At 34.9% G+C, this 26987-nt stretch overlaps 3 protein-coding genes across 3 annotated transcripts; all 3 read left to right on the plus strand.

Moving 5' to 3' along the window:
- Positions 1 to 259: 259 nt before the first annotated feature.
- On the plus strand, positions 260 to 4270 carry TRIADDRAFT_51828 (uncharacterized protein; the record flags this gene model as incomplete). Its single annotated transcript, XM_002107841.1, has 2 exons — positions 260 to 1008; positions 3151 to 4270. The coding sequence occupies 2 exons, from the start codon at positions 260 to 262 to the stop codon at positions 4268 to 4270; spliced, it is 1869 nt and encodes a 622-aa protein (XP_002107877.1).
- A 5300-nt stretch (positions 4271 to 9570) lies between these two features.
- TRIADDRAFT_51829 (uncharacterized protein) lies at positions 9571 to 14149 on the plus strand (the record flags this gene model as incomplete). The annotated part of the gene is made up of 9 exons (XM_002107842.1): positions 9571 to 9705; positions 11280 to 11338; positions 11595 to 11778; positions 12089 to 12264; positions 12473 to 12557; positions 12666 to 13170; positions 13540 to 13637; positions 13726 to 13815; positions 14009 to 14149. The coding sequence occupies 9 exons, from the start codon at positions 9571 to 9573 to the stop codon at positions 14147 to 14149; spliced, it is 1473 nt and encodes a 490-aa protein (XP_002107878.1).
- Positions 14150 to 16796: 2647 nt separating this feature from the next.
- On the plus strand, positions 16797 to 23792 carry TRIADDRAFT_19420 (uncharacterized protein; the record flags this gene model as incomplete). The annotated part of the gene is made up of 25 exons (XM_002107843.1): positions 16797 to 16860; positions 17804 to 17872; positions 18037 to 18179; positions 18949 to 19142; positions 19445 to 19574; positions 19665 to 19766; positions 19853 to 19961; positions 20054 to 20115; positions 20205 to 20293; positions 20433 to 20504; positions 20587 to 20683; positions 20821 to 21066; positions 21152 to 21226; positions 21326 to 21423; positions 21526 to 21655; positions 21738 to 21839; positions 21925 to 22032; positions 22269 to 22492; positions 22574 to 22656; positions 22746 to 22832; positions 22943 to 23057; positions 23127 to 23243; positions 23333 to 23402; positions 23485 to 23619; positions 23715 to 23792. The coding sequence occupies 25 exons, from the start codon at positions 16797 to 16799 to the stop codon at positions 23790 to 23792; spliced, it is 2799 nt and encodes a 932-aa protein (XP_002107879.1).
- Between the last annotated feature and the right edge of the window lie 3195 nt (positions 23793 to 26987).

Consider the following 26987-nt stretch of genomic DNA (forward strand, 5'->3'; position numbering starts at 1 on the left):
TTAATTAATCATCGTCTATCTGTCAACAAGAAAGATTTTTAGTTGAACAAAAAAGATCCAATAAGTCTTGGATAATTTATATAATAATTCATCTTTCAACTAGATTAACGTTTCAATTCTATTTACGATCTTAGATAAAGGATATCTACGGCTATCCTTTATTTGTTGGTGTATACTTTAAGGCAGTAGTGAAACTGTAAATTAAACTTACAATTTTCATTTTAATTACAATCGATTGCGACAATCAGCCATTATTATCATGCCAAGATCAAGTAGCCCTACTAAACAACAATTTCCCGATACTGGGCTATCTCTACCACCGATCGCAGCGACAAATCATGGCGTTAACTTAGTAGAGAAAAGCGAACCATCTATTCGAAGCCATAATTCGAAAGAGGCTGGTTTAAGCAATGGTGTGAAATCGATGCCTAGTAGTCCAGTTAGTAAAAGTAGAAATTTCCATCCTGGTCCACCTGCTTCACCACGCTCAATTAAGACATCACCACGCTCTAATAAGACATCGCCACGCTCTAATAAGTCATCACCTCGTCAGAATCTTAGCATGTTAACTGTTGATATGAATGCAGCTTCTATCTATCGTTTAAGTCGTTCATCGCCATCATCGCCAACAGGAACAAGACGAGCTATCAACATGGATGAGAATGATGATGATCATTATCATCATGCAAAAGAAAGCGATGATTGCTATCAAGAAGATAATCGAGATATTCGATCGTCAGTTAGTCTATCACGAAAACTCCATGATATCCAACAGAAAATGAATCAGAACGATAGTCAATACCACCCACGACAACGGCAACGGCCCGTAACAGTCGATCCATCAGAAGATATGGCTGCTAAAGTGAGGATGTCTAAATCCACTCCAACATCACCAACTTCATCTAGAAAATCTTTAATTGATGCAGCTAGAAAGTCTTCATGGTTAAAACAAGAAGAAGAAAACATTCAACGTATACATTATTATATGAATGAAAATGGCCAAAATCAGTAAGTATTCATATCCTCTTTTTATTCACTTAATTCGTCGTTTTGATCAATTTAATTGGGATATTATCTGGATAGAGAGATATTCATTGCCGCTCTATAGTAGGTTAATCAATGATTTTGAATCAACAAAGAATCCATACAGAGGATAACAACTCTACTAATGATTGTGGATTCAATAGCTATCAACAACTTTATATTACAAGTTCACATGTTGTAATTAAATACGCCTTGTTGATATTGTTCGAGATTTCCTTCTTTATAATGCATACCGAATATTAAACACGACGTTAAAATGTCATGGGAAAGCCAACACATGATTTAGTTGTTATTGATATTGAAAACATTACGTTTAATCTTGGTGGCGATGTCGACGATTCTTTTACAGTCCAAGATGAGAACTGGTTGTTACAGATATGGTGTTGTTACAGCTCGAATAGCAGCATTTTTTGATTTTTAAACTGCAGTCAACTTGGACTTGCTATCCTGCTTATTACAAATATAGTGATTTTGAAATACTCGTTTAATAGAACTATTTAATTTTTTATCATTTCCTATGATAATAGATTCTCATTACCCTTGGAATAGTTATCTTCCCTATTTAATTTCTCTATAAATGGAAAACATACTTTGAAGTGTAATAGACCTTTCTGTTTCTTTCCTATTCTTATCCACACAGACTCACAGAGTACTCTACAGTAAAGTATACTAGGACTACCTATTTTTTTCCCATCCCACTAGTTTAAAGCATAGTAGAACTATCCAATTTTTGTATGTTGTGGAGACATTTCCATGTTCCGTAGTCACTGGCGATATCAAGTTGCTGTTTGTAAAGGCGTACAAGAATTCCAATTGAAAGAGAAAGGGTTTCTACTGTCGACTATTTTACCATATCATAAGATTGTTCACTGGCTCCTAATAGAGAAATCGATGTTTCATTCGATATCTTTTTATCGTGTTGGATAAAAATGGGAATGAAATTCTATCGTACTTGGAAAATTAGTTATTAGTGGCGTTCGTGATATGCACTATTAGGAGATTATAATTATATATGCTGTGCTAGAACGTAAACATCGTCGATTTTAGTGGATAAAGTAGTACAGGCAATGATGGATTGGATCATTATCCCATCATCTTCATCCACGATGACTGGGTGTCTTATGGTACTTTAGCTTGTTACTCGAGCTTCAGCAATGATTGTAATAACGATTTGATAATTATCCTCCCATCTATTTCATCGATTACGTAGTTAGTTCTTACCTGACTGAGTCGATATTCGCTATTCGGTATGATAACTATTCCATCATCTTTACCGATAGAATAGACAGGGTAAATTCGACCCTTACTAGAGTTTGATAATCAATCCCTCTTCCCTCTATTCTATCGACTATAAAGTTAGCAGTTACATGAATTAGTTTACCCCTTTCTAGATAATTATTCCATCATCTACTTTACCATAGAATAAACAGAGTAAATTCGGCCCCTTACTAGGCTTTGATAATTATAATTCATCAATTCATTATTCTTCCGTCTATTTTGCAGATTCCAAAGTCAGCATTTCATGAGCTAGTTGATATTCGTCTATTCAGTTTGATAATTAATTATTCAATCATCTACTTTACCGATGAAATGGATAGGGTAAATTCGACCCTTACTACAACTACTGGTATCACGCAGTTTAATTAAGCTAAGGCATAATATGGCAAGTTTGTAGTCAATAAACAGATGGGTAGGATAAGAACGACTACTTTTACTATGTCTGATTACGAATAATGTTATAACAAACTTTGCAGCTTAAATTCAAGTATATTTACATTCTATACCGGTATAGATTTAGTATCGGTAAAATAAAATAGCTAGATTATCGAGTATTTATTTCTTTCCATTCGCTGGCACTCGAGCTATATCCCTTATCCCTTATTTTAGTTGGGTTGAATAGAACTAGTATAATATGGATAGAATAGCAATAAGAAATAGTATGATTTGAATTTTATTGGATGTAATGGCAGTTCAAATCACTAGAATTAGAATGAATTAATATCATAGATGATAATATGAATTTAACCACTGCAAAATCAAGATGTTCGCATACAAGTAAGTAATATCGTTACTAGGCATTCAATTATGATTATTTCTCATCATTAGATTGTCAGTAAGAGATGAATTAAGAAGGGAATACGAAGAATATCAAGCATTATATGGAAATACCCAATCAGAAAAAGGTGAACTAACTAGTGATGATAATGAGGAATCGTCAGATAATGAAAAATCTCCTCTTGATCAGCCACAATTGGCTGCAAGTCAAGGCGTTCAATATTACATCGCTACTAAAAGATACCTTGGACACCGAGAAAATACATCTCTACCATTCGATAATTGGCTATCGGTTAAAAATACTCAAAAGATTCAGGAAGCTAATGTGGCTAGGAAAGAAAAGCAACAGCAAATGTTAAAGAAGCAAGAAGAGGAAGAGAAGAGAAAACAAATTGCGCAAAAATTTTTCAATAAGTGGAAAACTAAAAAGGATCAAGAATATAAAGAGCAAAAACGCAAGGAACAACAAATGCAACAAGAAGAGCAAGAGTTCAGAAAAGAATTAAAAGAATTGAAAAAGCAACGGGTACCTACTTTTGCCAAATGGGTAGATGTTAAAATGGAGGAGATGAAGAAAATTAAGCAAGAAGAAGAGCGAAAGCATTTCGAGGAAGAAATGGAAAGACGTCGGGTGATACAGTCACGATTTAGTCAAGCACCTTCTTTTGAATCGTGGATGAACAAGAAATCTCAATCAGAAAGTAAAGAGCGAGAAATGCTAGCAAGAGCTCAAGAAATGGAAGAAGAAAGAAGAAGAAAAGAACGAGAGAAGCGAATCGCTAAATCACCCTCTTTTCAATCTTGGCGTAAAAAGAAAAGGGAAGAAGAAGAGCACCAAAAAGAGCTTGCTAGGAAAGCGATGCAGGCAGAAATGTCCAAGTTAAACAAGATAAAAAATGAAAGATTTAAAGGTGTTCCATCCTTTGAAGATTGGTTAGAAGCTAAAGCTAAGCAAATGACATTAGATAACTACGACAGCATGATGGAAGGGCGCGAACAACAAGGAAGTCTAGAACAGGAGAAAAAACGTATGGAAAATTTATCCTTCGATATGTGGTTAGAAGAAAAGAGGAATCAGGGATTGATACCTACAGCACCTGCAACATCATCAAAGCATAAACTAGTTAAAGCTAGAAGTTTAGGATCGATCTATCAGGCAGCGCAGAATTGATCAATGTATCTCGATTACAAGAGTCTAATTGGATGATGAAGTTGGTCTCTAATTGAGTGAATTAAAGACCGTACTGGATAAACTACAGTTATAACTTGAAAGGATTTTAGTTTTATTTAAAATTATCAACTTGATGTAAACTGGATTCTTTCTATTACCTAGATAACACATTTTATCTTGTTGATCCAATTATTTGTATATGTTGCCTTATCCATCTGTCCTAGATCGATCGAAGCCTTTTCTTGTACCGACTGTTTCTATTCCTCAATAACGTTTAATAACGTACTATCCAACAACCAATTGGCAATTGATGGCCTGTAATCATTTTATCATAAGCATCAATTACGTTAGCTTAAAACACTCATTTGGCTTATAAATATTATCTTGGCAAGATTGAAATTTTGGTTTCTTAAAATACTAATTTATCATACGACTCTAACGGTTATGAAGTAGATAATGTTAATATGTAGCTAGATTTTGTATAACCCTTCTCAGTCATTGCCGATTAGATCTATATTATTTAATGTCTGTACTAATTTCTATTTGTTTACAAAAAAAATGAAATTTTTATGTTAACTCTTTTCTCGTTATTAGCGTTACTGCATAATGGCTGGCCTTAATTAAGTATTAATATAACATTAGAGACTATTGATATTGATACTCATCATCTAACTTGAACTTGTGTCTATGTATCGTAATTATAATGGACGATAGCTAGTTGAATCATATTGTGGGGCATTGCTAGAACTCAATTTGAAAGAATATTTTTTATCCTATATCTATTTCTTCTTGTACTGTAATTTACTATCATAACTTGGTTAGAGGTTAATTTCGTGTCACTTTTCCTTGGCTATAGCGTTCATCATCGGGCATAAAATATTTAAATGTATTTGGCTATTACTCTAATAGAGGAAAAATGAAATTAACTTTGCCCTGCATGATTATAGTGAACGTATTTTACCGCATTTAATCGACTGTATAGTATAGGACGACTTACGAATAATTAATTTATGTACAAAACTCGAATTTAATGTATATTTACTATCTACAAGTACGATATTGATTACCTATCATTCTCAATTCTGTTAATTGTACTTTCAAATCTACTGTGGATGGACTAATATTCTTAGAATAAAGGATACACCTATCGTAATTCGTTCAATATTGTGTGTAAATAATAACTTTCCATCTTTAGAATTCTTCTATAGAAGTAGAGATTAGGTAGACGACTTTTCGAATTGATTTTATTCAACTTTTACTTCAAAGTTAATCTAGATCAGTTATTTAAATGCGTACTATTTCACTCCAACAGTTACTCTCCACTCTTTTATGGGTATGCAATAATACGGACTAAAAATAAATAGAATCAGGCAATAATTGTAGGCGATCTATGATATACACGAATACGTTATGGCGGCTCTTGAATACGGCAGAAAAACTGCAGTGAGGTCAGCATTTATTAAAACGGTTTCAAAGAGTTGTAGCTATCGGATATTTTGGATCTCGTTGTTAAGAAGAGATGGCTATATGATGGATCCGCAATATCTATTTACTTATACATAGTCAATAATTCATCATGATAGACAATTTACGATATAGACGAGTACAACATGGGCCCATTATTATTGATTAATTATATCTCACTATGATACAAAATTCGGCAACATATCATACTCCATGTTGCGGAATTTTATACCATAGTGAATTATGAATGCGGTAGAAAGACTTTGGTTAGGCTGTAGTATACCTTTCTAAATACAGCATAGTCTTGTTGTGTATTCAGTAAAGAAGCAGCTGGATTAAGCAAAAAGTAATCTCATAGTATATCACAAGTACAGCAGGCAATATCTTAGCATATAATAGCATGCCAAAAGAAAGCCTATAATTCACTACAGTACACTATAAGTCTATTTTAAGTAAAAGTTCATTTTAGTAGCTAATATCATCAAGTCCGAGTATCAAGTTACACTACTTTACTCAGGTGTTGCACAAATTCGAATTTCTACAGGTAGTTATGAATACTTTTATAATATTAGGGGCTAAAAGTCCTGACAGACAAATTTCTTTCCAACCTAGGCCGCATTCTCTATAGTCGATATCGTCGAGTTTGTGTCTGAAGCGATTTATTACTCTGCTCGGATATTGTACGGTGTGAGCCAGTTCTCTTTAGAGTGCTATTAGGCAAAATAATTTGTAGTAAAGTTGTAAAATTTGCCTTAAATTCTATACATACAGATAGATGAAGTTATTCAGCTTTATATTCGTATAATTCTTATTACATTTTGATTCACACTCGTGATTTTAGGATACCTTAAAGTACTCTGATTCGAACTGGTTCACATTGTACAGATTTGAATTTGTATAGGTAGTTATTGTTATGTATGTAAGAATACAGTGACTTGTTGTACTGCACCTAACGTGTTAGCATAAGATAAGGTAATGAATTACTAAGATAAGGGTATAATACGCCATTACAGCTATACTATTTAAATGCAGTAAATCCTAAATAAAAGGACTTTTTCAGTAAGCTTACTAGTAGGAGTGTATCAAAGTTCCTCGTGTTAACGTTAACGACTAAGAGTGGAAACACAACGGTTATGAATACTTTTGATAATATAAGTATTAGGGGTTAAAAATTTCGCTGTCAAATTTCTTGTACTTGCTTCGGAATACTTTGAAACCTCGATTGCATTCTTAATTATAAATACTTTGATAATACGAGTATTAGGGGTTAAAATTCCACTGCCAAATTTCTTCTACTTGCTTTGGAATATTTTGAAACCTCGATTGCATTCCTAGTTATAAATACTTTAATAATACGAGTATTAATATTGTACAAATTTGAATTTCCACATGCTCTTAGTCTGCTGTACTCGTTAACCAAGCTCTTTCCATATCCTCCTTCAATAAAGGATACAAATAAAAGACATTATCATCACTAAATCTTGTGCATCCTTTATGTGCCTACCACTTGACAACATTACAGTGTAGTTACTAATATTGTAAAGATTAGGGTTCAAATTCACGGCTGAGTGCGCTAAATATCTTCTAGGGTATCTGCTACTAGCTAGAAAGTTTTTACTGCATTCTCGACAGCCAAGACTATATTGCACAGATTTTGAATTTCTACAGGAAGTTATAAATAAATACTTTTGTAATGTTAGGGGCTACAACTCCCGGCAGCCAAATTTCTGCTACTTGCTTTGAAACCTTGTCTGCACTTCTCTACAGTCTACTGTCGAGTCTGAGTATGAAGTAATTTCATTGCACTACTCGAATATAAGCTATAGTACAGATTCCAATTTCTACAGGGAGTTATAAATACTTTTTTAATGTTAGGGGCTAAAACTCTCAGCTGCCAAATTTCTTCTACTTACTTTGAAACCTTGTCTGCACTTCTCTACAGTCTACCGTCGAGTCTGAGTATGAAGTGATTGATTTACTGTACTACTCGAATATAAGCTATAGCATAAATTTGAATTTCTTCGGGTAGTTATAAATACTTTTGTAATGTTAGGAGCTACAACTCTCGGCTACCAAATTTCTTCTACTTGCTTTGAAATCTTGACTCCACTTCTCTACAGTCTACCGTCGAGTTTGAGTATGAAGTGATTTCATTGCACTACTCGAATATAAGTTATAGCACAGATTCCAATTTCTACCGGGAGTTATAAATACTTTTGTAATGTTAGGAGCTACAACTCTCGACTGCTAAATTTCTTCTACTTGCTTTGAAATCTTGAGCACTTCTCTACAGTCTACCGTGGAGTTTGAGTATGGAGTGATTTCATTGCACTACTCGAATATAAGTTATAGCACAGATTCCAATTTCTACCGGGAGTTATAAATACTTTTGTAATGTTAGGGGCTAAAAACTCTCGACTGCTGAATTTCTTCTACTTGCTTTGAAATCTTGACTCCACTTCTCTACAACCTATCGTCGGGTTTGAGTATGGAGTGATTTCATTGCACTACTCGAATATAAGCTATAGCATAGATTCCAATTTCTACAGGTAGTTATAGTTATAAACTTCTGTAACGTTGTTAGGGGCTAAAATTCTCGACTGCTGAATTTCTTCTACTTGCTTTGAAATCTTGACTCCACTTCTTTCCAGTCTACCGTCGAGTCTGAGTATGGAGTGTTTCATTGTACTTCTCGAATATAGCACAGATTCGAATTTCTACGGGTAGTTATAAATACTTTTGTAATATTAGGGGCTATAACTTCCGGCTACCAGATTACTTTTGCTTGCTTTGATTCTCTATAGTCAATATTGCACAGATCTGAATTTCTACAGGTGCAGTTACTATAAAACTATAAAATATTCGGGATTAAAACTGGCGGCTAAATTTTTATTTCACTTGCTTTGAAGCCTTTATTATTACGCAATTTTCAACAGTTAGTACTATAAAGTTTGTATAAGAAGAAGGCATTGAATACACATACAAGTGATGGTTTTTTATACACTTTCAGTTCTCCAACGAGAAGCTAAAACTCTCCAATTTGGAAAACGCTCGGCTATGTGCGCCATTTTCGTCTAGCGCTTTGCTAGGCGTCATTTTACCCAACTCTATATTGTTGGTAGTACCAGTACTGAAGAGCTAGATCTGGCTATATGCTATACACCACGATACAACGATCGGTAAGCAAGCTATACAGTACTGTATCGACTGTGTGGTAGTATCAGTATGGTAGGTATCCTACTATACCAAGCTGTCGTGAGCCGAGGTCAGAGGAAAATTCCTGTATGATAATACATTTGTAGGTTGTTATTTTCTCTATAGTTTACTATACAAACCAGTCAAGCGTGTCAGTATCAAGATAGTATTGCAATTTCGTTATGCCTGGCTAAGCTAACTTGAGCTGTAGGTTAGTTTACTTTGCAATTTGATGATTTCTAACGCTAGATTCCGCTTTATATCGTTGAAACTTTGCTATTAGTTCATTTAATTAGAGTAGAAAGTGACTATATTATTCAATGGTTGTTTCCTGTGTTTAAACTACGTGTAAAATTGAGTTTTTTGTTGGCGTATCGATTGGTCGGCACTCAAGGGAAAAGCCATGACAGGATTATTTTAAGAAGAATCAATCCATCGGACTGGTAGACAAATTGGATTGGATTGGATTGCTATGAAATGTCTCTTCACTACTTGACGAATTGGAGTGGATATAACGCTGGAGTTATCAAAGTATAGAGACAATTTAAGCAATAGCAATAGTCGGCAGAAGTACTGGCTATTTCATTACTGTCAAGCATAAAATCAAGGTTATGTCAGATTTTGGCCACTGCACGATCAACATGTCGCAATATAGTAAAAGTAGAAATATCAGTCAGTGTGTTATTGCAAGACGAAACGGTTTATTCAATCAACATGACCGCCATGCAATGGATCAATATGCGGAAGATTACGCTGCTCAATTCACTACTCATAAGGTAACGCTATGGATAACGACGATGCTTAATACTACTCTAGCTCAGCTTGAAGTGACGTCAGTTTTCTTCCCTGCTGATGTTGATGTTTCATAATTTTCCTACAAAAAGGCAATCGCTTTCGATAGTGAAATGGCATTGATTCGTGTCATTTAGTGCAAAGGAATTCATGCAATTGAATATCGAGTCCATTTGACAATAAGCTACACAGTATTTTTCATTACAACAGCTAATTCTTGTCCAAACGTATGCATCTATTGAATGAAGTGGTATGATCAACGTACTATAGCACGCAAGGATTAGCCATTTAACGACGATATGTTGTTAATATCGAGCACATCGGACAATATGTTACATGCACAGTATTTTTCATTACAACGGCCATGTACTTACGATCTAGTATGGTACTGACTTGAAGTGATGATTGCATCTCACAGTCGAAACATTTTTGTTGGATAATTGGTAATAGTATGTAAATATGGACGTATAGAGCTATAGATTTACAATTCTTTCGTACAATAGAACTTTTAAAAACTCTCCCTGTCGAGCGTTGATTCCTATTTCATGATTGAAATGAGCTACGGCAGACTGCAGTGATGGAGGCGTATGTACAATTGTACATTGTAGATTTGCCAACTGTAAATTCAGCTTGCACACTAAAATTTCCTGCTTTAACATACTCTATACAATAGTCGCTAGCAAATTGCTGTAATATAGGATTTTTTATTCCATTGCTGTTTACATTGCCAATGAAATTAGATGCGTCTAAATGCTTTGATAATTAATTTACAATTTATGCCTAAATACAGTATCTAGGATAATCAAGCTCTTACTCCATGAAGTTTTAATACGATTCTGCTAAATAATTCATTCTATAGCTCACTACTGAGGTATACTTTCGAATCATTGTCACCATACCGAAAATATAGACGCGCAGGGAGTTAATCTATTTTGCAGCTATACCATATACGAGTAATCGTATTGCATTAATATGTGGATCAATCATACTTTGCATAAATACCTTAAATTATTACAAAATGATAGATTACAGGCATTGACACTATAATTACAGTATATTGAGTCGAAATGACGATAAATAGGAAATGTGATAAGGAGATCTTTGTTAGTAAGCTTGGAATGGAACCTCTGTAAAAGGTCTAGAGTGCCTTCGTAATGATATATTTGACAAGTATGAAAAATACTACACTTGCGCCCTTGATATAAAACTAGACCTGAAAACTTCCAACAGTTTATTGCTTGCTTTAATCATAACGATGTAAAACTAATAATAGTACGTCTAATGCGTTGATAACAATATTTGTTGAGGTATTTTAAACACGACAGTCTTCCTTAGAAGCCTATCGATTTATTACCTTCTTTATGTTGAATAAATTATGATACTATTGACAGTTTTTGATGTAGTGCTTCATATTTTATACGTTCCATATATTGGTTTAGGTAGCAAAATCTTTCATCTTGTATGAATGTTATCTACGTGTATCTAAACATTTGACTATCGTTTCGTTATTAATTAATTATGTATAATGATTGAACTATTGATCATTGGATTAATTTAGAGCTGTGATCTTCCTGATACCTTGCGCACTACTTTCGTCATAGCATTCAGCTGCAACAAGTAAGTAAGAACAAATATTTTGAAATAAGCAATCTTAACTATTATTTGAAATTGCCCTATATTACATAAGTAATTAACTCAGTCTAAAATGATGGTACTATACTGCTAAATATTGCTCTATATAGAGTAGAGCTAGTATCAATGATTTATGATTGATTGCAAAGTTATCACAGAAAAATGTCGTAAGTTGTATAGCGAATTTAAAGAACAAAACTTAGCGACTTTATAATTGTACAATAATTTAATTTGAACTTAGCCAGTGGATAGCATCAGCTCATGGAGACCATACAATAAGGATATGCGATATTCATACCGGCCAGTGCTTTCAAACGCTTTCAGGTCATCCTAGAACACCATGGACCCTGGCCTGGCATCCTAAAATGAAACACGTTTTGGCATCTGGTTGCTTAGGTGGTCAAATTCGTGTGTGGAATTTACAGGTGGGGTATAAGCAATGATTGACTAATCATTTATTAATAGTCAAGGCAGTTGTTATTTCAGCTATATCCATTAAGTATGTATATATATACAATATTTAACTTAGTTTGGTATTATGCTAAAATAATATCAGTGGCAGTATTTGGTCTTATCCTAACTAATTTGCGTCGAGATACAATACGCGTATTTCTTGCAAATTGGACAATTCCAAATTTTTATATTCTCCGAATGCATATAAATCCCTTATTGTGTCATTAATTTATCATGTCTAAGTAATGCTTTATTTAATTTAATCCATGTTTAAACAATTAGGGTGGCAGCGAAACGTATTGTGTTGAGAATTCTGCCGTGATCAATTCGATTGCCTTCAGCCCTAAAGCAGCTTATACACTATTTATTACAACTGGCAATAAGCTGATGTTGTGGGATTGGCGAGAACCGGCTCCATGCATTTCCGTAGGTACTGCAAATCCAATCGAAAAAATTAGGTAATTAGTTTTTGGTTAGATGCAGTTTAAAAAAGTGCATTGTAACATATATTGTGATGATAAAATATCTTTATTATAATGAAATAGTTACCCAATGTTTGCATCTCGTGCTGATATTTTGCTTATTTACTTTCATTGATTAGCAGATTGTTCTGAATCCATATCCTGTGATTTAAGCATCTGCCTCTTGTTTTTTATTTCAATAAAGGTTAATCAAGTTTCATCAAAGTGGAGATTTTTTATTATCAGCCATTACAAATGTTCCTATGGGCGATTTGAAACAAAAATCGCAGGTTGATCAATATTGTCATAAGCATTATTTTAGCGCATTAAAGAATTTTCATAACATCAGTTTAATTTTTTTAACTCGCTACTTTTGCAATTATACGTATACTATATAGATTTCGAGCTATGAGCGTACTGGGCATCAGACAGCTGATATTTTACATGGGAATACTTCTACCTCGTATGACAATTCTGCAGAGCTTGGTAGGGTCAGGGAGGATAATTCGTTTCCATCCCAGACAGTCGGTCAAGGAAGTGAACGTTACTTACGTATACTTAACGACCGTGCTGATGGGGATAACTCAGAGGAAATAATTGTGTCTGCGGTTACGATATCTACAGCTTCAACCGAGACACCTAGGACTGTACCGGATACACCTACTGTATCATCAGACTTAGGTGGTGCAGGACAAAGAGAGGAAGGAGCTATCAGAGAAGTCGATTCCAGTGTAACACATATGGTTAATGCTGGAGGTAACGTCTTCCACTTTAGCGTAGGTGCATCGAATGGACCAGTTGATCAAGTGCCCATTATAACGGCTAGAATTAAGCTCAAAAAGGTAACCAGTAGACTACAATGGTGGGATATTAGTTCTGGATGTTTACCAGACTTGAAAGCAGGTATTTCAATGAAATATTATTTTGTAAATTTCAACGACTATAATCATTTAAATTGGATCGTTTATGATTTTACTTTAGCGGAAAGATGTATAATCCTTCGTAATGCAATAATTCATAACGATATGAGCTGTTCAATTACCAAAGATAGTAGTCTTTTGGCAGCGTTCATTCAGGAAAGAAGTAATTCCCGTCAGGACATCTCCTTAATATTGATCTCAGTACATTCATCATCTATGGGACAATGCTTGTTTAAGCAATCATTAGGTAATTGTCTCAGTGATCGATAATACAATACTAAATACGCTAACTTCGTATTTGTTGATATCTAATAGTAACATAATGTCTATTAATTTTGTTAATTGTGTATAGGTCCAAATATTATGTCTGTCAGTTTTTCACCGTTAGATCGTTATATTATCGCGGGATTTTCATGTTATCGACCTCAGCGACATACCTTTAATGATTTGGTAAGTTGGACAGTAACTATTCCATAGAGTCTATTTCAATTATTATATTGATGGTTTATATGCGAATCCTTTATAAATTCTGCCCTAGCCTGCCGCATCTATCTACAGAATTTGCAGAAACGAGCGTAAAAGCTCTGATTCTCCTGACTCTATACCTCCATATGAGATAGGCTTGGAAGTTAGTATTGATATCGCTTGCAGTTATTGTTAAATTATAATAATATTACTGCTAGTACAAAGAAATAACACAGTTTTATAAAATATAGCTGTTAAAAATGTTGAATATCTATAGCTGATCTATAATACTGATTGTTTATCATTAATTTATAATTATTAGTAACAAATGTATGAATATACGTATTTTTATCTAGTTTGTTCGCGATATAGATCACTATGCATACAGGAGTAGTATTGAGAATGTAAGCACTAATATTGCGTGCTGGCTTCCGGAAATTGGTTCTGGAGTGGTCTATGGTACCAATAGAGGGCATGTGATTATTTCTCATACATGATGAATATTGTATCTATAGGTGCTACTATAAATAATGGTAGTTAAGATATGATGATATGAACATTATTTATTAGCGTATTGATACTGTAGATGCAAGTGTAGATGATAATGTGCCTCTTTGACGGCTTGTATGAGATAGCTTGAGAACGATGAGTCTTGAATAGCGTAAGCTATATTTAACATTGTATTAATAAAACGTTGGTTGTATAGATGCGATGTACTGTATATACAACTTCTGTATATACTTTCTATGTGGACATGTCCATTGTACAGTAAAACTAGTATTTGTACGTGTTGTTCATAGCTTTTAAAAAAGTTGCCAGTGTATGAGTATTTTTTTTGCAATGACTACACACACGTCTAATCTGCCGTATTAGCATATCAATATGGATGCCATGGATTGATTGTAATTAATTATACAGTATATATCTATAAATTATTTATATTTTGCAATAGTATTGTCGAAGTTCATATTGATAAATAGCTGACGTACAGTATAGTGGATTATACGTCGAAGATTTCTATTTACTGTCAATCAAGTTAATCTTGCCCCATGAAGATGGATTGTGTCGTATCTGTGTGTGTTTATATTGTATTCGTATAATTGTTATTGCTCAGAAATACAGTATGTATAAAATACATGTCATTGGTGTCGTTTTTTGAGGGTCATTAAGATCCGTGAAATTTCCGTTTTTTATTGCGCAATGTAGTCTAAAAAATGGACTAGAATCCATAAAAGGGATTGCAAACTATTCTGATCTGTGAATATGAATGTAGGAATAATTCATGTTTGCTCTGCGGTAGTATCGTATGAATGTACTGTACTACTACAGTAGTTCTAAACTGGGTGATGTCATTGTTTTTCACTTTATCCATTCCTGTCCTGCATGACGGACTTGCAGATCTTCAGAGATCTACGTATGTACAAGTCTATGCCTACAGTACATGCATGTGAAGTTGGCGTCTCTGGAAATTTCCATCAATATACATGTATAAACAAACAACAACTTGTCTATTTTAAACTGTTCGGTACTCGTTTCAGTATGTTTACATGCAGTACTACATGTCTTTTTTCCTGTCATTGACCATATTTATCCTGGATCTACACTCTACGCATCGATTGCTTTCACATAGTCCGAGGATTTGATTTTTAGAATGCAATGCAGCAGCAGCTGACGACGAGTGACCAGTCACTGACGACCCTGATAGTACGACAGTACAATCGGATTATATGGAGCACTATGCTGCAGCCGCTTGCTGTACAGTACAAATCACTCTGGGAGGACTGCATTCCGCTATACTGTACTGTACAGTACAGTGTACAGTACCGCAAAGTACAGTATTTTGTTAGGAGTACTGTAGGCCTACAGTACTGTGTACTGCAGGCCTTTGGCTTGAGTACTGAAGCTAGATGAAGAGGTCGAACGAGCGGAGGGCACGTGGTCGCTTTGGAATACTGACGCGTTCGCGCTTGCTATTTTCGGCATGCCTGTTGACTAGTCAGTCAATGCTGTAGTAACACGAGTCAAGATTCTCGCTTTGACAGTACTGTAGTCTACTGGAAAAAGAAATGGACAGCACGGACACAGTGGTTAGTTATCTGTGCCAAATTTGATAGACCGATTCTTTTTGCAGTCAGAATGTACAGTACAGCGTACGCTTCCTATTTTCGGTAAGCCTGTTGACTAGTCAGTCAGTGCTGTAGTAACACGAGTCAAGATTCTCGCTTTGACAGTACTGTACAGACTGTAGTCTACTGGAAAAGAAACGGAAAGGACGGACGCAGTGATTCGTTCGCTGGGCCAAATTTGATAGACCGATTGTTTTTGCAGTCAGAATGTACAATATGGACTGTACAGTACAGTGTACAGTGTACAGTGTACGCTTCCTATTTTCGGTATGCCTGTTGACTAGTCAGTGGGGTAGTAACACGAGTGCGTAGATCACTTGTAACCGGTTAAGTGCCCCATACGTAAACACAAGTCAAGATTCTCGCTTTGATAGTACTGTAGTCTACTGGAAAAAGAAACAGACAGCACGGACACAGTGGTTAGTTTGCTGTGCCAAATTTGATAGACCGATTCTTTTTGCAGTCAGAATGTGCAATATGGACTGTAAAGTACAGTGTACGCTTCCTATTTTCGCTATGCCTGTTCACACTAGTCAGTGCTGTAGTAACACGAGTCAAAATTCTCACTTTGACAGTACTGTAGTCTACTGGAAAAAGAAACGGACGAGACGGACACAGTGATTCGTTCGCTACCGATTCTTTTTGCAGTCAGAATGTACAATCTGAGCTGCACAGTGTCCTACAGTACAGTGTACTGTATTACACAGTGTACTGTACTGTAGTCCAGAACAAAAACTGTTGGCCCATACTGTACAGTACAGTACTGTACAGTACAGCTACAGTATGGTGTCTTACAGTACTATGTACAGTGCTCTACAGTGTACTGTAGTCATCCATCTTGCGCCAGCCTACGCCTGGTGGTTGCTGACTTTTCCGCCTGCGAGAGGTGCCATTACTAAATTGTGCAGGATCAACGTTAGTCCTCCACTGTTAATCTTTTCTTCACTCTCAACTTGAGCAAACGATTCATTCTCTTCAACAAGATCGAGAAAAAGATTGATAATCTTCCTTTCTCAAAATGCCGTCCAGTAAGAGTGATACCATGCGCGGCTTGGCCGTTTTCATTTCGGATATACGAAATTGTGAGTTTCTGCATCATGACGTAGTCCAACAAGGCGTTAACTTGACATTTCTACCATCAACCAGGCGTATTTCTCTTTTTTTTCTCCCCCTCTCTCTCTCTCTCTTTCTTTCTTCTGACGATAGTATCCGAACGACGTTGATACAACACCTTTATGTCAAGTTGTCTTTGAAGAGTACATCTCGACGATCTAGCCGATCGATCAATATTATCCTTCTTTCATACTTGTAGTTCAATACATGTCGGTCGATACCAGCTTTTTCTACACCAGATTGAGTACCGTACCGTACATCGCAGCAAACGCATGCAATCGGGTCTAGTCTGCAATTTCAACACTCGCTCTTTTGGATTACCAATTGTCCATGCCAGTCCGATGGACTGGTTGCTTTATCAATCCACATAGTCAAATACTGTCCATTTCAACCAATACCCCTACCAAATGCAATTGTTATTCAACTCAACATATCATTTACTGTCATCTCTCTCTCCGATCATAGTACAAGTGCGTCAAAATGGCCATGACGATATTGTAGACTCTCGTCCTGGATAGTTTCATTACCTTTTTCCAACTCAGATGACGATAGAATGCCATGTCGGCTTGAAAGATTGTCCATTGATGGCTTACCATTCCTAGCATATCATTGATCCATAGTGTTACTCCTTTTTCATCAACAAAAAAAAATCATCGTCGAGGGCGTTAATCTTACCAAAATGTCATCTACCCATTCTAGGAGTCAATGACCTTGCCCATCTTCTCCCGATTCTAGCAAAGTCCAGTATTGATCGTATAGCAGTAAATTAAATAGAATACGATTCAAGTGATTTTGTGTCGTACTGATGATGTTGAACATATAGAATTACTAAATGTGCGTAGTCAATGATTGCATAGTTGAATATTGACCCATATCTCATGCTTGTATGACCTATTTTGTCGGGTGCGCTAGGCAAATCACGAGAAGCGGAAATTAAAAGAATTAACAAAGAACTCGCTAACATCAGATCCAAGTTTAAAGGTAATGAATTGAATATTGGATACTTGTTGTTGCTGCTGCATATTTTTATGTGTTAGGCAATGAAATTTACCTTTGATAGACGTAGACGTCGTGTCTAAATTGATGGGAAAATGGTCCGACAATGAACCGTGCGTCATACTCAACATGCTTATTTTTGACTCTAGGCGATAAACAACTGGATGGCTACAGTAAGAAAAAATATGTCTGTAAATTGCTATTCATATTTCTTCTTGGTGTCGATATCGATTTTGGCTACATGGAAGCTGTTAATTTATTGTCTTCCATTAAGTATACGGAAAAACAAATTGTAAGAACTGTTTATTCTATTCATTTTTCAATTCATAATTTGTTACTATTTTCCCAACTACAGTGATCTTATCGACCAATGCAATCATTGCAAATAGCACAATCTTACATGATAATCTACAGTATAGTGTATGCTTGTATTGATGAACAGTCATAAACACATACTGTATACCGCAAATTTCGTTGAAACTCAGCTTAGATTAATATTCATTTAATCCGCCCTTATTTAATTATTTAAAGATTTGATCGTGGTTAAATTTAAGTAACCGTTATTATTTTATCATACTGTTTTTGTAATGCAGAATTAGAGTGTCTTAATGGCGGTTTATGCCATCACTATTTAAATTTTTAAAGGTTTTATAGTCGACAATTGAATTGAAGCAATCATGATTCCCGATACCGTAGAATATTTATTTTTTTACCACACAATTTTTCAGTCATGTTATGTCTACTGTCAGTACAAATAAGAATGCCTTAACTGTATGTGTGTACAAATACTTATCATGTATCAAGCATGTAAAAAATGCTCTTTTGATTACTGTAGCACTCACAGCCCAATGCATTTTCGCTTACTTTTGTCCATTAGCTACTCTATACATTGTACATGATAAAGGGTAGTTCAACTTAGTCCTTTCTTTTTAATAGACTAATTGTTTTTACAACCGTTTACCAATGAAATGATTTCATGATACTGATCAAACATGCCTGTACCTCTTGGAGTAATTATTTTACTAATTGTAGATATTGTTTCTTTCATCATTTCTTTAAAGGGCTATCTTTTCATTTCTGTGCTGATTGATCACAGTCATGATTTGATGAAATTAGTAATCCAATCGATTAAAAATGATTTAAACAGTGGCAAGCCAATCCATATTTCACTCGCCCTGAATTGCGTTGCTAATGTGGGTAGCCCGGAAATGGCTGAACAATTGGCTAGCGAAGTGCCTCGAATTTTAGTTGGAAGGTATTAAATACACAAATTAGATTATCACAAGATTATTACTATTACAGTATTGTGTTATCAACAATCGTTCTAAAGTCCTATTACAAGTGTTAAATCTACCAGTTTCAATACATTCACTTATGAATACGTATATGGCAGTATGATTAGTTTCAGACTTTGCTTGGCTACATGATGAGTATTTATAATATCATCACACTTTCAGTGATAGCTTTCTAGAGTGACATTTCAAACTAATGTAATCGTAGTGCATACTTTGACCTCAGCTTCTGATCAATATTGAACACTATACGCTCATTTTTTAGTGATACAATGGATACAGTCAGACAGAACGCTGCGCTATGCTTGCTTCGCTTGTATAGAGTATCGACGAAGATATTACCTCCTGGAGAATGGACAACTAGAATAGTGCAACTGCTATCCGATAAGCACCTTGTAAAACAAATTGTCAATTTAACTTTTGCGTTCTCGGTTGGATTAACTGTACTTTAAAATTGATGGCTTTTCTAATTGTTTGTTCATTAGGGTGTTGTAACTGCAGCATGCAGTCTAATTTATGAATTAGCAAGGGAAAATCCAGAGGATTATAAAGCATGCGTACCGTTGGCTGTTTCACGATTAAGTCGCGTAAGTGAAGCAATGGCGTTCATCCGTTTACCGGATTATCACTATATTATTACAACTATATCACGTATCCTTTCATATTCTTATAGATTGCAACCGCTAATTACGGTGATTTACAAGACTATACTTATTACTTTGTTCCTGCACCTTGGCTTTCTGTTAAGCTTTTGCGTTTATTGCAAACATATCCTCCACCAGGTTAGTAACTTAGTATAGACTAGCACGATTCAACGTACTATTACATACTGAATAATATGATACTGATCTGAAGTATCACCTTACAAAATTAGATGATCCAGCCATTCGTGCTCGCTTACACGAATGCATTGAAGCTGTACTAAACAGAGCAATGGTAAATATAACATGATATTGTTTTATTATCGAATCGTTTCATCACTTGTTTCTTCCTTATGATAATATAACTCATGGTATAACCTACAGGAACCACCAAAGTCCAAGAAAGTACAGCACAGCAATGCAAAGAATGCAGTCATTTTTGAAGCAATTAGTTTAATTATACACTACGATAAGTAAGAATTGTAACTATTTCTTTATTACATAAATTAACTGTCTATTTACTATTTAAATGGTAATAATGTAGGCTAGGCTATTATTACAACAAAGTTAAAATTTATATTGTATATTGTTATTAATTAATAATTAAAACAGCGATCCTGATCAAATGGTTCGAGCGTGTAATCAACTCGGTACCTTTTTGTCAAGTCGAGAAACTAATTTAAGGTTAATTTTGCTTAGGATGTTTTCATTTTATGAGAGGTCGAATTTTGACTATGTTATCATTATTTTTTATTTGCTAAAATAGGTATCTTGCATTGGAAAGTATGTGTGCGCTGGCCTCATCTGAATATTCTCACGACGCTGTAAAGAAACATCAAAGTACAGTGATCCAGGCTTTAAAAGTTAGTGCACGTTATCTAACAATATCCAATACTGTATTTTTTTATGAATACCAGTCTAAAGGATGACCATATATATTTTATTTATCGTTGCAAAATAGTCATAGTTGTAATTGGTTTAATTATGCTTCACTGTTTAGAGCGAACGCGATGTTAGCGTCAGACAAAGGGCCATTGATTTGCTTTATGCTATGTGTGATAAAACTAATGCTATAGAGATAGTCGAGGAAATGTTGAATTATCTCAAAACTGCTGATTATTCTATCCGTGAAGAAATGGTACTTAAGGTAGCCATTCTAGCGGAAAGATACGCAGTTGACTATACATGGTATGTCGATACCATTTTGCGCCTGATAGGTATTGCTGGAGACTACGTAAGCGAAGAGGTAAAAGTTAATAAAATAGAATGCAATTGTTGCATGGAACCTGAATTTCTTGTCCATGATCGGTATTACTGGATTTTTACTTTAGGTTTGGTATCGCGTAATTCAAATTACAGTTAACAGAGATGATGTACAAGGATATGCAGCCAAAACTGTATTTGAAGTAAGAAAGCATGATTCGACTCATCCTATAGGAGTATAATGTTCGCTTGATCACGCTAATAAATAATAAATATAACTACAAATTGCATTATCTATGTAGGCATTACAAGCTCCTGCATGTCACGAGAATATGGTAAAAGTTGGAGCCTATATTCTTGGAGAATTTGGTAATTTAATTGCAGGTGATGGAAGATCGAGGTAAGTTTTAGCATTCATGATACTCATAGTAAAATGCTGTGTTTATGCTGTGCTGTAAGATTTAGAAATGTAATTAAATTTTGTTATCTTAATATTTTACAGTGCTGGTACGCAGTTTGAGTTGCTGCATTCGAAGTTTCACTTCTGTAGCACAGCTACTCGTGCTATACTATTAACGACATATGTAAAATTTATCAACTTATTTCCGGAACTAAAAGGTCAAATTCAGAAGGTATGGTTGAATGCAAATTTTTACAAAAGCAAAGCAGTAGCCAATAGTTACTCTAAATCGCTATTTCTTTTGTTGTGATAAGGTATTACGAAGCGACAATCAAATACGGAACGCTGATGTAGAATTACAGCAAAGGTGCTTGGAATACTTAAGAATGACCAACGTTGCTTCTTCTGAAGTACTGGTATGTTCTCATAGTAGTATTGCGTTCTGACATACTTTATAATTTAGTATGATATGGTATATTATAAATTTGATGGTGTTTACAGAATACTGTTTTGGAAGTAATGCCACCCTTCCCGGAACGTGACTCCTCAATTTTAGCAAAATTACAGAAAAAGAAATCAGTTATTAGTAACAAAAATTTGGCTGATGGAGTTGCTACTGCTAATGTATGGTTTAATGAACTTTTTGCATTCTTGAATTGCCATTCTTAATAAGGATAGATCAAATTCGTTAACGTTATACCAATATATTTCTGCAAATATAGACAACCAATGTGGCCGTTAAATCACCCGCTACCGCTGCTGCTTTAACCACGATTACAGCTCCGGCTGCAAATCCTAATAATGTTACAAATAATACGGCGGCACCTGTCATAGGTAATAATTAGAAAGTTGAAAACTCTGAAGGTGTTATATTGCTAAATTTGACATTAATTATCGCTTTGTATTTGGTTCTACCAGATCTTATTGCTCGTGACCCTGTCGAACCTGCTCCTACATCAACAATTGACGGAGCTAGTTCTGGGGCACTTTTAGTTGATGTATTTGCTGAAGCCGAGCCGAAATTGCCACAAAGTAGTAGTGAAGTTATTGCTCAAGATAACTCTGATAAGTAAGCAATTCATTCAATACGTATTCTTTTCTATCTACAGAGTTGGTTGTAAACATATTTTTAACTTTTTGATTAATCTAGATTTTTAATGAAAAATAACGGAGTTTTATACGAAAGCAGCGTTGTTCAGATTGGAGTGAAAAGTGAATTTAAGCAAGGAACAGGTGTATTGTCTTGACCAATCTATTTCTATTACTGTAGATTTTGATATCGTTACTGCTTTACTAAGTGTATCTTTTCTGGCATCGAATAGGGGTTTTGAGTATATTTTTCGGTAACAAAACAAACTTTCAGTTGGCTGCATTCACCTCAGTTGTTGAATGTTCCGCTGATTTGCAGAGTCATATCCTTTCATTTTATTACGAATTTTTACTATGAATAAATGATCAATATTACATATATTTATCGATTACGTAATTATATTCCTTAATAAGTATGTACGTCTTAAAGCAGAATGCCCACCTATCAACTCAATTTTAGAGGCTGGAGCGCAAGTTCAGCAAACAATCTCGTTAGAAGCTATAGGAGATTTTATGGAAACACCTTTATTAAATCTCTCATTTAAGTAAGTTCATTCTTAATTGTCGTCGCTACTTTTTTTCGATCTTATATCATCGACTCTGCAATGTTTCAGCATGAATGGTGGACATCAGCGCCTTTCTTTGAATCTACCAGTATTTCTTACAAAGTTTATGTCTCCAGTGGAAATGAACGCTGAAAATTTCTTTATGAGATGGAAGAATCTCTCTGGGTATTTATAAACTATATATCCTGCATAACGTGCAGTAGTGATAATTTATTACAGTACGAAAGTATGTAATGCTATCGTTGTAATCATAGACCTGCCCAAGAAGCGCAGGAAGTATTTAAAGCTAAATTTCCAATGGATAAGGAACAATCGAGTATTAAGGTGCAGATAAATTATGTTACTATACTATTTACAAATTAATTTATGCTGTTGGAAGTAATCCATTTGATTTACAAATCGATAGATACAAGGATTTGGCTTTTCAGTTCTTGAAGGTATTGATCCAAATATTGAAAACTTTATTAGTGCTGGTATATTGTATACAAGGCAGGGTCAAGTTGGCTGTTTAATGAGACTAGAACCGAACTTGCAAGCATCGGTAAAGTTACAGTGATTGCCTATTTTTGTTGCTCTTTCTAATAGCTATTGTAAAACTAATAGATTGTTTCTTACTTGTGTACTAATTATCTTTAGATGTACCGGTTAACTATTCGAGCATCTCGTGATAACGTGTCAGGCGTACTATTCAAGTTGATCAACCCTCATTTTTAATGATTCTACACAGACGTTAGAGAATCACAGGCTTTGAAATACTTATTTTTCTTTAATTCTTACAATAGTTTTTTCCGTTGGTATATGCCTCACTGTGTATAATTGCTTTAATTAGAAATTAATTGTTGTCATCATTCCTTCAAAATAGGACTGGTAGTTAAAATAAATAAAACTAGATTTATCTATTTACTAAATGCCACTGTAGAAGTCAGTGTAAACATGACTTCACTTGTAACTACAGTAGATATAAAATGTTACTATTTCATATCTCGCTGTTTACCTAGATACATATATACTGTAATACTGTGTAATAGCTCCTTATTAGATAGGAAAATTTTAAGATTTAAATCTGTGCCGAGATGGTATATAAACTTTTCGATTTATTCATAGTCTTGAATTGATCGGCTGTCATAATTAGTAAAGCAAATGTTATACTTATATGTAGAATTGCAAAATGACTACCTAACTTACACGAATGACTCTGTAGAATTTTGTTTTCTCCTACACCGTATTAAATGATAAAAATTTTTTTAACAGAATTGGTGTAGTCCTTATTAAGTGGTCATAGTAAAACCTTACCCTGGATTAGGTTATATAGCGTCAAGATTTGTCGTATATTTATCAATGAATGTATGCTAAAACTTAATACCTCTATATCGTATAGTATTGAAAATCTAATATGGTAAATCAATAAAGCACCTTAGACGATTGGTACCGTAGTGAAATCCTTTTATTACGATTGATAATTCGGTTAGAGATAGTTACTATACATTTTATTCTACTAATTGATGGAACGTTTATGAGATCTTTCTCTAACATTATGGCAATTTTTTTGAGAGCCTTGCTAACACAGGCTGTATTCAGCATTTTTACTAGTTATAGTATACACGTATATTTTATATTATATAATACATAGACACGTAAATATACTCTATATTTGAATATTGATACAGAACGTTGCAGTGACATGTAGCGGAAGCTAATACATGTATGTTGCACCTACGCGTATATGTCTGTATACGTATAGAAAAATGCGACGCATCAGATTGTCGATTATAAAAGAAGGTAACATCAATATCCGATAGTATGCATTACAGTTACATTGTTTAATCCATATACTCAGTAAATATAGTAGTTGGGTGGTTGACTACCGATCATTAATTGCCTAAATAATAAAAATGAAAATTATTTTGTTCTGTCGCTGGAGATCTTTTTTAATTCCTTTTCATCTGCTGGATCTAATTGCAGCATAGTTTCCTTGGCGCTCGATACTTTTTGACGTATCTATGAGGTGTATATAAATATAAAATACCGCGTTATTGTGGATGGAATCAATCTAGAGATGTAGTAGTTTACGCACGCTGTACGTATAGTCATCAGTGAAAACAATCTGATGATTAAATCGATAAGTTGTTAATTAATGCATATTGTGGATAGTCTAGAAATAGGCTACCGTAATAATATTGGAAAGGTGAATCGAAAGGCATCGTACGAATTTTACAATGACAATACAATCAATCATCGATTGCTCTATATTAGTTTGTATTCAAATACTACGTACAAAATAAATTTTTGATCTTGCTAAGATAAATTATTTTCTTTCCCCACTATTCGTCTTTAAAGATTTTAGGTTGAATATGGAGTATTAGCAATCGCTCTCTGAGCCTTCCTTACATCCTTATTAAGTAAATCCAATCTAATTTATTTATACAGCATAATTGTCTATGAAGGGCATCATTTACGTATGTATTCTTACCCAAGAGAAGCAGTGATCTTCATATCCATAGTCATGATACAAGACTAAATAAATTCCTAAACCTGTACATCCGAATAATGTAATTAGTAGTTGATTTCAGATAGTACGTGTTGATTTTATGGATAGTATGTAAAGGCAGATTATAACTGATCATAAGAAGAGATTATTTCTGCTCCATTCAATATTTTTAACCAGTAAGACTATAGATATTAGTTACGGATTGGTAAACTGCGGGCGCAGCATGTGAACATAATCAGTTGAGCCATTTAGTCATGACAGAACTTGCAATATCTATTGTAGTAGTGAACTATATAAATACAGTATACGTGAGATATTACCGACGACAGTAGTATAAGTAAACCATTTAAATCCTCTCTGATGGTTAGGAAGTACCATAGGCGTGTAGAGTTCAGCCTTGACATCTTTGCTTAGTCTTGCAATTTTAGGAGGTTCCTTATACCTGTAATCTTCAGCCATGTTGTTCATTCACTACAACACAGTCGATGTGGGGCTGAGTCCAATGGCTGTCCATCGGGTGGAGGGCTGCCATACGGTACTACCGCACTGTCGTGTAGCCTATTCAGTACTCTAGAGGAAAGCTTTTCTTATAGATTTACCTTAATCCAGTTTAGTCTACTATACCTTTATTTGCTGCCTCCAAAGTACTAAGTACAGTAGTATACAGTGTACAGTACTCCTTAGTACTGTAGAAAATTGAGATCGCTACCGGGAGTGGGTCCTTCGAAAAATCTTTTTTACCTTCATGGTGTAACGCATAAAATGAAATGAAACTTTAATTGAATTTATTGAGCGTTATTTTTTCAAAAATAACGCTAGTTATTATTCCTTTCTTACTTACAGATATGGAACACGATATTGAAGAACTTTGAATCTATGAGAGCATTAAAATAATACCAGCCCGGCCGCCCGGTAGTACCATGCACTAGAAGAAGGCCTGATCACTCTTGGACGGACAGACACTGCTGGCTTCTCTCATCAAAATATTGTGTCAAACAGTTGGTTATGGGAGTACTTTAGTTGATTTTGAATTGACTCATGTTTTCTCAATTGAGTAACATTGCATCGAATCTCCTTTATTTGCTACAAAGTTCTGCTTAAAGCAAGTTCTATAAGATCATAGACGCTATTTAAATTAGTCCCTGTAATTTAGAAAAGAGACATGGAACATCCATACTACTATACAGTAAGTAGTCATTTTTCGGCGCCCTCATTGGGGAAGAAAAGTCCGTCTGTCTGAGAGAGAGAGAGTCCACAGTTCTTCTTCTAGTACTACGCGTGACACGACTTGCGCAGATGGACCACGAAAACGTTTCCTTCTAGTGGTCCGTGATACTATACAGACAGACAGCACGTACGGTACAGCGGCTCTCTTCTTCGGTTTTCTTGCCATTACCGTACTATACCGTACGTCCAGTTAG

Source organism: Trichoplax adhaerens, genomic scaffold (genome assembly GCF_000150275.1).
Source record: "Trichoplax adhaerens TRIADscaffold_1 genomic scaffold, whole genome shotgun sequence".
Lineage (NCBI taxonomy): Eukaryota > Metazoa > Placozoa > Uniplacotomia > Trichoplacea > Trichoplacidae > Trichoplax > Trichoplax adhaerens.